The sequence below is a fragment of the Papaver somniferum genome, chromosome 1, assembly GCF_003573695.1.
Source record: "Papaver somniferum cultivar HN1 chromosome 1, ASM357369v1, whole genome shotgun sequence".
Lineage (NCBI taxonomy): Eukaryota > Viridiplantae > Streptophyta > Magnoliopsida > Ranunculales > Papaveraceae > Papaver > Papaver somniferum.
The window spans coordinates 92,394,753-92,407,100 of record NC_039358.1 but is presented as its reverse complement, the minus strand read 5'-3'; the positions used below and the strand labels follow the sequence as shown (position 1 = coordinate 92,407,100).

Here is a 12,348-nt window from a genome sequence, read left to right as displayed (position 1 = left end):
TTGATTAAAGAGTTTCGAATCTGGTATATCTTATCTTTCTTGGTATTTTGGATCTATACGGAAGATCCTTGACTCTAGATTAATCATATAATATCTTTGACATTGCGATTGGATTTGAGTGGTTAGCAAATAGTTTAATTTTTTGCTATTTTTAAGATATCCTAAAGGAATTGGGTTGCAGAAGTCTTTACAGAGGTAAAGCAACACTTGGCAGTGGTTTATGTTAGGCGATTCAAGTACGTTAGCCAGATTGGTTATGGGTGCAGGGATACTAAGAAAATTGAGTAACTAGGGGTATTTTATTCGGTCTCAACTACATGAAGATGTGGTAGTTAATTTGTGTAGCGACTTGATTCTGAGAGTATTCAAAACTGGGTTCGGTCCCGAGCTTTTTCTGCCATGTAGTTTTCCTCATTAACAAAATCTTGTATGTCTGTGTCTTTAGTTTATTTGCACATTATATTTGTTTTTATAATTAGAGTAATTACACCCGTACGTTAAAAACATCTTGGATCGATCCCTGCAATCTGTTCAGTGATCGAAATCTAGATTATATCCAAGATCAGCTTGTTGAAGTTATCTTGAGTTGTCAACATCAATAAGATTATACAAGGTGGTCTAATATCAGTTATTGCAAAAGAGTTGATGATGTACTTACCCTCGTCTTTTCATTATCCTAGCTAGTACTTTGCTAGTACAGGATACTTGCCAGTACTTGTTCTTCCTCCGAACGATTACGATGTTTAAACTTCAAATAAAGATAGTAAAAGGTAACAATCATTAAGAAATTGCATAGAGGAAAATCATACCAAATTTCTCGAGTATAAGAAGTTGTTGAACACAATAAGGTACAGTTTGTGATATCCATGCATTATTATCGAGTACAATGATCAACTGAGATAGCTACTTATAGGGAGAAGTAGAATCATATAATACTTTGGATAATGGACATTTTGGACTTTTATGTTTTGTATCCTTTTTCTTTAATCAAGTTTTCTTTTTTCAATTAAAATTTTCTTGTCAAGGTTTTGGTGAGGCATGTGAATTCAGTGATATCCACAACTGATTTTATTTTTGCCCCTCAAAATTTTCTGGCCAAGGTTTTAACGAGGCATTATCTACGGGGCCAATGGTGCTCCAAATACTCATGTTTTCCTACGGTTTGTTCTCTTAATTTTTATTTATGATGTTTTTTTTAATAACATAACAATCTTAGAGCGGTGATCATCATCTAAAGAGATATATAACCATAGATTTCCTAAAAATGTTGTTATCTGATAATCATCTGTATTATTTGGTTCAGATTTTCATCGCACCCGGTTTTTGCTGACAAAATTTAACAAAGAAAAATGAGCAGCGTCGTTAACATCATCATGAACTTCTAGTGTTCGGGTTTTGTACCAAGTACGTTTCTAGACACAATTTATGAAAGAAAAAAGTCTTACCAATCAACATTCGTCTAAAACTTAGTGTTGAACAATCTTCTTTCATCTAAATTTTGTCCTATCAAAATTTTTTGGGAAAAGTTTTTGACGGGGCAACCATCTCATGGAAATCTCACCAAAAACATCAAATATTCTTTCAAAACATCATACAAATAAAATTTTGGAAGCAACTAAGAATGTCATCCGACAGAGAGTGTTGTGTAATGTTGCTAGTAACTTTTTCTTGAATGTCATCCGATAGAGAGTGTTGTGTAATGTTGCTGGTAACTTTTTCTTGAATGTCATCCAATAGAGAGTGTTGTGTAATGTTGTATCTACAATTCTCTATACAAAGCATGAAGATTATTTTTATACATAAATTTAACTTCCTTAGTTATTAATGCAGCCATGCAGGGTTATAAGATTAAACATAAACTAAACACAAAAAACTCTATGAGTTTCATTATTTTTTCTTCATTCATCAAAAACTACCAACTAAAACATGAAATGAACCCTCGAATAGAAACCCTAAACTTGCAAGCTAAGAAAATAAAAGATAAAGCTTATCAGACCGTAGACTCTAACACTCTAAATGTGAAACAAAACTAACAAACTAATAGAACTCCAAATGAATAAAACTCTCTACTTAAACAATACTGGTCTCGGGCCTCCAAGTCAACTCTTCTACTTCATCAGTTATGCATGCACTTGCACTTTTGTGTGCTGCTCTGTAGACAGATATATGGCAATTTATGCTAACAAGTTATCGTGCATTTGGGTTATGTATAAATTTTTTTGTTTTGTTTTAGTGTAAGAGATACGATACTAGTATATCAGTGGTATAATTGGACTAATCGATGCCATAACTACATAACACTTTAACGGTTCCAACAATATGTGAGAAAATTTAACAAATTGGTCCCCAATGATTTGAGTCTCTAGGAAATGGCCTAGCTGGCCTGGTCTATAAGACGGCACAGACTGTTAAGGCATACAATACGTGTGTGTTTCCTAACACACGTATATCTTGTTAAGGAAGTCTTTTGTATTTTTAGGAAACTATTCTAGGTTTGGAAGTCTTTTGTATTTTAGGATATTGTTCTAGTTTTGGAATTCATCCTATCTTGGAGTTCAAGGAAGAGTTAGTATATATATATATATGTATCTTGTAAAGATCAATTGTACACACAAGTTATATCAATAGAACGTCTTCTATTCAAGTTCGTGTTCTCCTCTTATAGTTGTGTTCTCTCCCAAACAATACGTGTTCTAGCTTGGTATCAGCTTATTGATCCTATGTCTTCCGCTGCATCTACTTCTTCCTATGTCCTTTCAACCATACTCAAATCCTCTCAATCAATGATGGCTTCCTCTATCTTTTCTCAACCTCATCACATCATCACTGTCAAACTTGATGACACCAATTACTCCCTCTGGCGTGCTCAGTTTCTCCCATATCTTCAAGGTTATGAACTCGATAGTTTTGTCACAGGTGACAATCCTTGTCCGTCTCCAACTCTTCCCAACAGTGATACACCCAATCCGGCATATGCTCCTTGGCTAAAGCAAGACCGTATTCTTCTTGGTTGGATTTTTTCCTCGCTAACTCCTGATGTTCTTCGACAAGTTCATCGTCTCCAAAGTTCTCATGCTGTTTGGTCCTCTCTTGAATCTCTCTTTTCTTCAAAATCAGATGCTCATATCCATCACTTGCAATGTGAAGTTCGGGCTTTACGCAAAGGATCTCTTTATATGCGAGATTATATTGATCGAGCTCGCAATATCATTGACAACCTTGCAGCTGTCGATACTGTTGTCACTGAGTCTGAATTACGTCACTGCATTCTTGCCGGCCTAGATACTGCATATGATGCCATTGTTACCTCTCTTACAACTTCCATGGGAGCCATGAAACTAGAGGATTTTATCACCTATCTTCTCACGTATGAACTTCGTATTGAGAACCAAGCAAAGTCACTGCATTCTCAGCCTGTAGCTAACGTTGCAGCATCCGGCCCAACTCGTTCAGCTGCTTCCAGATTCTCTCGTCCAGCTGCTTTCAATTTTTCATGTCCTCCTACTCGGTCCAGTCCATCTTCGGCCCAGCAATTCTCCTCCCTGTCAAGCCCAGCTCGTCCAGCTGCTTCCAACACTTCGAATCATTCCTCTCTTCTCGGCCCAGCACAGCCTTACAACTCACGCACAGATGTGCGTCTTCCCTGTCAACTATGTGGTCGCAAGAATCATGAAGCTAATGACTGTTGGAATCGTTTCGATCGCTCGATTCGTCCTCCTCGACGTCAGCCACCTACCTCTGCTCCTCGTGCTTATGCTGCTCAAACTGGTTTGTTATCTACACCTCCGTGGACTCCTGATAGTGGTGCTACAGATCATATAACCAATGATCTTTCTTGTCTCCAATTTTCTAATGAATATACTGGTCCGGATCAAATTCAAATGGGTAATGGCTCTTGTATTCCAATCTCTAATGTTGGATCCTCTGTTTTGGGAACTCCCAACCGTAAGTTGTGGCTTCGTAATGTTCTTCATGCACCAAAAATTTCTCATAATCTTCTGTTTGTTTCTCGGTTTACTACTGACAATAATGTCTTATTTGAATTTCATCCAACTTTTTGTCTTGTGAAGGATCGATGTACCGGGAAGGTTCTTCTTCGTGGCAGTAGGAGGGGTGGTCTCTATCAACTTGATAATTCGTCTCAATCTTCTAAAGCCTACATAGGAGAGCGTGCAACCTTACAATATTGGCACTCTAGATTAGGACATCCAATGATACGCACAGTGCGTAAGGTTGTTTCCTAGTTTTCTATTCCGGTTTCTAGTCATACTTTTAAGTTTTGTTCCTCTTGCCATGAACATCGGAGTCATAAACTCCCTTTTTCCTTCTAGTAAAACTACTTATTTGCATCCATTAGATTTAATTGTCTCTGATGTTTGGGGACCTTCTCATATTCTATCTAATGAAGGATATAAATATTATGTCATCTTTATTGATGCCTTTAGTCGCTTTACTTGGATGTTTCCTATGTCTCAAAAATATGATGTCTTTTCAATACTCTTTTTGTTTCAAAAGCATGTCGAAAATCTCTTCAATCGAAAAATCAAAATCTTCCAATCTGACAACGCACTGGAGTATCGAAAACTTACTCTGCATCTTCAATAACTGGGTATTTTTCATCGATTTTCATGTCCACATACTTCTGAACAAAATGGTTTAGTCGAACGACGTCATCGTCATATTCGTGAAACTGGTCTTACAATCCTAAACATGGCTTCTGTACCATCCTCATATTGGCACGACTCTTTTTACACCGCTTGTTTTCTAATGAATCGTGTTTCGTCTACTTCCATTCATAGATCCTCTCCGTATGAACTTCTTTTGGTCTTTCACCAGATTACACTTTACTTCGGGTGTTTGGTTGCTTGTGCTATCCATACTTACGTCCATATAGATCTCATAAAATGGAGCCTCTTTCTTCTCCTTGTGTTTTTATTGGTTATAGTCCTTCTCAAAAAGGCTATAAGTGTCTTCATATTCCTACAGGTCGGATTTATGTTAGTCGTCATGTTGTTTTTGATGAGACCACTTTTCCTTTTGCCGCCACAGCACAGCCTTCTCCGGCGTCGACGACTTCACGGCTACCTTTTTCTACTCCCTTTTCTTCTCTCGTAAATCTTTCTCTGCCTTCTCTTCTGTCTACTGCTTCCGTGCCGTCTTCTTCCCAAGACCAATCATTAGCTACCAGTCATCATCAGCCGTCAGTAATCATTAGCCGCCAGCAATCATCAACTATCAGTAATCATCAACCCGTCAGCAATCATTAATCGCCAGCAGTTCTCCGCCGTCAGCAATCATCAGCCACCTCCAGCAATCATTAGCCAACATCGTAAATCATTAGCCGACAGTAATGATGATCCTCAGCCGCAACAGCCGCCAGCACCAATGATTAGCCAACAAAACCAATCATCAGCTGTCAGCCATAATGTTTCTAAGCCGTCACAGCCACCGACAGTTCCCATTATTATGTCCGATTCATCCGCCACTGATTTTTCTTCCCCAGTTCTTCGTCTGCAGTCTCCGTCTTCTGTCTCTGACACTCATCCAATGGTGACAAGGTCTAAATCTGGTGTTTTTAAACCAAATTCCAAATATGCATTGGTATGTGATTCTCTTCCCGAACCTACTTGTATTTCACAGGCTCATAAAGATCCCAAGTGGCGTATGTCTTCCGATGATGAGATTAATGCGCTACTTCGGAATGGTACGTGGTCGTTAGTACCATATAATTCTTCTATGAACGTTATTGGATGTAAATCGGTGTTTCGTATTAAACGCAATCCAGATGGTACAATTGCACGTCGAAAATCACGATTAGTTGCAAAAGGATATAATCAGCAAGAGGGTATTGACTATTCTGAAACATTTAGTCCGGTTGTTAAACTATGTACTATTCGTCTTATTCTTACATTGGCTTTGTCTTCCAATTGGCCAATTCATCAACTATATGTGAAAAATGCCTTTTTACATGGAGAACTTCAAGAAGAGGTGTATATGAAACAGCCACTGGGCTACGTAGATTCTCGTTTTCCTACGCATGTCTGCAAGTTGCATCGTTCTCTTTATGGTCTCAAACAAGCTCCCCGTGTGTGGTATCACATGATTAGTACCTTTTTGTTGCAAATTGGTTTTGTCACTTCGAAGTGTCACTCATCCTTATTTCTCTATAACGGCTCTCTTGGTACTATCTATTTACTAGTCTATGTGGATGATATTATTGTTACAGGTTCTAACTCTACAAGTATTAAGTCTATCATTGATCGTCTACAACAAGAATTCGCAATCAAAGATTTTGGCTTCTTGTCTTACTTTCTTGGCATTGAAGCAGTTCGTACATCCTCTGGTTTGTTTCTCTCTCAACAAAGGTATGCTCATGATCTCCTTATTCGTGCGAAAATGGATGGTGTTAAGCCTATTCACACTCCACTTAGTACTTATGGGGACATGTCTTCTGATCACAGTACCTTGTTGACTGATGCTACTGATTATCGTAGTATTGTTGGAGCTTTACAATATTTGACTTTTACTCGTCCGGATCTAGCATATGTTGTTAATAAGGTTTGTCAATTTATGCATGCACCCACTGAGTTTCACTGGGGCTTAGTAAAGCGTATACTTCGTTATCTTAAAGAAACATCTACGTTTGGTATTCTTCTTCGGCCGTCTTCTTCTCTACAGTTATCCTTTAGCGCATATACTGATTCTGATTGGGCTGGTTCTCTTGAAGATCGACGTTCAACCAGTGGTTATTGTGTATTCTTGGGTGGTAATATTATATCTTGGAGTGCTCGTAAACAGAAAACCGTGTCACGTTCTAGTACTGAAGCAGAATATAGAGGTCTTGCTATTGCTACTGCTGAAATTATGTGGATTCAATCACTTCTATCCGAACTTCATGTTTCTACTCAATCACCTCCAGTTCTATGATGTGATAATCTTGGTGCCACATATCTTACTGTTAATCCTATATTTCATGCAAGGACGAAACACATTGAGATTGATTATCATTTTGTGCGTGATCAGGTTGCTTTGGAACTTCTTGATGTTCGGTTTATATCTTCTAAGGATCAAACTGCCGACATTTTTACAAAAGCTTTGTCTAAAGATCGGTTTTCTCTATTAAGGTTCAAGCTAACGGTTCAAGATCACCCGTTACGCTTGCGGGAGGGTGTTAAGGCATACAATACGTGTGTGTTGCCTAACACACGTATATCTTGTTAAGGAAGTCTTTTGTATTTTTAGGAAACTATTCTAGGTTTGGAAGTCTTTTGTATTTTAGGAAATTGTTCTAGTTTTGGAATTCATCCTATCTTGGAGTTCAAGGAAGAGTTAGTATATATATATACGTATCTTGTAAAGATCAATTGTACACACAAGTTATATCAGTAGAACGTCTTCTATTCAAGTTCTTGTTCTCCTCTTATAGTTGTGTTCTCTCCCAAACAATACGTGTTCTAGCTCAGACTAAGAAATCCCAAAATTGCCTTGCTAGTGTGCAATCCCAGAGGGCCAGAGCACTCAGCCAAACACAGTATCGCAGTGGTATGTTCTGTTCTGGATTGTACTTTGTAGAGGTGCTAACAAGTAGATTCAGCTACACAACTACTGGACTGTTCCCACTAGATTGATTATTCGCCTCGTCAAGTAACGCATTAACCACTGCATAGAATCGTCTCCGGAAAGTTGGCAACCTTGAAAGCGTCAAACAGAAACCTTGCAACCTGATTTGAAGATTTTGTCATAATGCAGAAATTTCTGAAAGCTGTGTATTAGAGCAAGATAGAACAGAAGAAAAAAAAACCGGTGTAGATGGTACCTTCTACTTATGCCCTCTAACTGAGCTCTTCTAATCTCATCATAAGGAGGAATTCCGCCATTCTGCCATGCTTCAATTCTCTGAGCATCACCACAGTACAGAGCCAATTTGCACAAGAACAACTCCTCGGACTCCACTAACTTTAGATTCCTAATTTGCTCTTTCATAACGCACATGGGCTCAAACAGCCAATCAAAAACCCTTCCTTCGGGCCTATTCAAATTCGTCACTTCAACGTTTTCACCTGATGTAAGAAAGAGAATTGGTAATTAATAGTTAGAGTTGGTCCAGAGCCGAGCTCTAAGGAACACTTCAATTTAAGTGCATATATAATCACATGTAGTTGGCGCCTAAAGAAATATTCAGTTATGATAAGTTCATACGCATGACAAAGCCAGCAGAACCACTATGGATAGATTGGATTAAGCAACCAAGAAATGCATATGCAGGAATTCCAATGTTAACTATCTTGCTCTTTGAACTTTGCCATTCCTCTATATCCAGTTTATCAATCGCTCCATCTCTGAGGAGTTCCTTGCCAGAACCCTCACATGCTTCGAAGAAATTGTCCCATACCTGATATGACAATGCAAACAACAATTGCAGCATGAATAAATTATTGAACTGTCTGAATAGAGTATACACTGGGGAGTGACTGGGATGCATGATTTGGTCGTTCGTACCACTACAGCCTTCAAGGCCTTGATTCTTTGAGAAGCTGTCCTTGTCAAAGAATAGTCTGCATGAACTACCTCAATCTGGCCATCCAATCCATTTAGAGGATGCAGTGACGAATTGCCTTCAGCTCCCTCGCGATACTTAGGTCTGGCTGCCACATGAACAGGGTTTACGATTTGGTATAACACACGTGAACTATTGTATCTTTACACACAGATTATTGCTTAAAGTTTGTAAGAAGTTGATATATGCCTGGATTCATACGTACCTTGGAAAACAGGACCCTTCTCGAAGGTATAGAAGGTCATTGGTCCATTCATCAAACAAAGCCACACTGGCAACAATATAGAGCAACCCTTTCTTTGTAGAGTTTTCCTAACACAGTAACATTAAAATTACAAGCATATTTATATTATTTAATGTGTAGTTTTTTTAATGCAATTTAAATTTAGTTGGATGTGAGTAAATCGGCATCAAGTTTAAGATCAGTACCTCATATGCAACAACAGCAGCATAACATCCAAAACCTACGCTTGAAAGAAAACCAGCTAAAATAGCAAGAATTACTGCGAATGGCCACAAAAGAATCAGAAATCCAGCCAAGGGGACACAAACAGTCTCCACGAAGGGGCCTGACCTCCCAACAAGATCTTCAAATAACCGGTGCCATCCTTTGAATAACAGAATCGGAGCTTTATAGATGACTATTAAGGGAATCATAAGAACGTCCACCAAAAGTCCTAACAGTGCTGCCAATATACATCCTGGTATCTGAGTGACCCTATGAGACGAAATGGAAACAGTAAGATTTTCTTTGAAATGATAATATGTTCAGGTCAAGAGCTCCAAGAAACACCATATACATATATCAAACGGTTACACTCATTTCCTTTCTGGATTCTACTTGGAAAGATCAACATTTTGCCCTGAAGTCTAATGCCAGAGGATGTCTTCATATGAATCCTAATATAACGCAATCGGGTAAAAGCATACTGACCTCCTTACTGTGAATCAGTATATACAGATGTGTTACCACCAATACATTGAGATAAATCGCGACATTAAGACTTATAAAGAAACTTGAAAGGACCAAAATAACCCAAAGAAGCAATCAGTGAAGTTAAATTGTGGGAAGTACTTGAGTTCTATGGGGTTTTCATCATCCACCGCCTCGAGCAACTCATCCATCACCGAGAAGTAAGAATGGAATGAAAAATCTCCAAAATCGCGTACAATAGTGCAAGCACCCAGTACACATGTCCAGGTACCATCCTACAAATACAAATATTTTAAGCCATTACAAAATAGTTACTCCACACATAAAGAGCGCGGCGATTCTATCAATTCAAAAATCAAGCGAAAGTAAACAAAAATCTTACCACCAAACATCCAGTTAGCTTGTTACAGAAACCTGGCTTGTTAGTGGCTTTGAATGTCTCCATCATAGGCCAAATAAAGGCATATCCAATACCCATAATGACACTTCCAACTACACCTATAATTGTCCATAAGGCTATTGGGATAGGGAGGCTTATAATCATCAGACATTTCATATACGGACCAAATTTCTTCGATCTAAACCAAAAATAAAAATAAAAAAATTCGAATTTTCATCATTTTTAGTTCAAATTTCAACATAATTTAAATATATATTCAGCAAGGAGGAAAGAATCAAGAAGTCATACTTCGAAATACAATAAGCACTCCAACACAGATGTAAAGGCCATAACCCGATAATCACTCCAGCATCACCAAACTTGATAACAAGAAACACAAAAGGAGAAAATATGGCAGCTGATTGGATACCAAATCATCAAAACAAAACGTTATCAGTTAACTAATTGATGATTTAGCTTCAAGAACTTGGATTTTCTAGTTCTAATTGGTCTATAAACGTCTGATATGCAGTTAAAATTCAAGAAGTAGAAGTTAAACGAGATCAAGAAATACCTTTGATCGATCCAAGAAGAAACAGGATGACAAAAAGAGGAATGAAGAGTATGGTATAGCCTGAGTAAAGAAGAATTTGATGAAGAACATCATCCATTGATTTTTATGTTCTCAGCTTTCTCAAGTAGAATTTTAAACTAGGGTTTTTTTGTTTTGGTGTTCTTGTGTGAAAGAACTTTCAGTAAACAGTGTTAACTAACTCCTTTCAGCTCCAACTTCCAAAAAGAGAAAAACGTAATCTGAATTAAAAATAGTATCAGCATATGTTGGCTTTTTACCAATGGGACCTTGGAACTTTACTTACCAGGACCGAGTTTCGAGGTGGATTGGTCACATAGACCCACGACCCTAGTTAGCCATTCGGCGAATTATTTCTTATTGGTCGTTTGCGAATAATACTGCCGTCTGAATGCAACTCCGTACCTGATACGCGTATACTGTGGAGATTCCGAATTATACGCGAATTGTGCGTTCCGTATGTGAATTCGCCGCATCAATCCGGCCAAATTTTGAACTCCAGTTATCCAATTAGTTACTGGGCCCATTATACAAACGCCTACTAACTCCCAACTATGAGCCCAAACGCTCATTTCCCATGTTTTATTTCGATTTTCCAAAAACGTTCACAGAGAGGATCGAACCTTAGCGTCTTTGGTTATTGCTCCCAAACCACTGCCCCACGTCTCAATTGTTGCATATCAGTGTGAGTATTACATATATACAGTGTAAAATTGAGAAATCATACCACCTTCCAACCAAACTTGTATAAAAATATGTTTAATTATTATGTAGTATACGCCGAATTTTGTGTGTCGAACTCATATTCCAAAAATGAATAATATACGTACGTATGTCGTTTCGTTCTATAACTGAACCACAAACCGTTGACCGAATTTTTGACCGAATTTGATCATTAGGAATCCGAATAATACACGTACGTTTGTCGTTCTACGAATTGCTAACTAGGCCCACGACTCGCTATAGTGCTGTACTGCTGTCAACAAAATGACATGCGAAAGTCAAAAGGCTATTTGCACGTAAACCACAGCTCATAGCAACCACATTAGTTGAAAAGAAATTCCATCCTTGAAAAACATCCGCCAAATGAATTAGGAGTTAGTGAGGTGGGATTTGTAGAGAATTCTAGACTAGAGACACTTCAATAGTAGCAATCACATTAGTTGAAAAGAATTCATTATTAGGAAACATCAGCCAAATGAACTACTTAGTGAAGTGGGATTTATAGAGAATTCTAGAGACACTTCGATAATAGCAACCACATTAGTTCAAAAGAATTCCATTCTTAGGAAACATCGGCCAAATGAACAAGGACTTATATGGAATTTTAGAGACACTTCAATTCACTTGTTAATTGGTAGAGAGCTTTTTCAACCCTCTAGTGGTTCACGTTATTGCATTATGACTTAAAAATTCGAGGTCTTTGTCGTTCGATTTCAATGATTTATGGTTTCGTTGGATTTTTAGAGCTTTTTATGTTAAAACATATCATAAGAGCATCTCCAATGCTAAGGGTGAAGGTCTTAAAAAGACATGACACATAGGATTTAACATTTTCTTAACCAAACTTTAATCTCCAATGCTAAGAGCGTCCACAGTGGTGCGAGTATAACCAAAGACTAAAAAAAAAAGACTAAATTTGAGTTTAGTCTGTCATGTGGCGTAGTGGGAAAAGAGTATATTTGATCGCGCGTTGATAAAGCTTACGCCTGGAATCAGGCGTTGATAAAGATAACGCCTGACATGGGGCGTTTGTAAAGATTCCGCCCGACATATTCAAAAAAAAAAAAAAAATGGGGCGTTGATAAAGTTAACGCCCCAAGCAAAGTTTTCAAATGAAGTGAGTAAAGATCATGACTATATCAACGCCCCAAGAGAGGCGTTAA

General features: G+C 38.0%; 1 protein-coding gene across 1 annotated transcript; it reads right to left on the bottom strand.

The window, feature by feature from the left end:
• Window positions 1–7,317: 7,317 nt before the first annotated feature.
• LOC113331261 (uncharacterized membrane protein At3g27390-like) lies at window positions 7,318–10,647 on the bottom strand. Its single transcript, XM_026577991.1, has 10 exons — window positions 10,445–10,647; window positions 10,180–10,288; window positions 9,874–10,069; window positions 9,633–9,766; window positions 8,987–9,275; window positions 8,763–8,869; window positions 8,500–8,641; window positions 8,200–8,392; window positions 7,817–8,060; window positions 7,318–7,721 (listed from the first exon to the last, which is right to left on the bottom strand). Exons 1-10 carry the CDS (start codon window positions 10,539–10,541, stop codon window positions 7,595–7,597), a joined length of 1,638 nt encoding a protein of 545 aa, XP_026433776.1. The 5' UTR covers window positions 10,542–10,647; the 3' UTR covers window positions 7,318–7,594.
• Window positions 10,648–12,348: the final 1,701 nt, after the last annotated feature.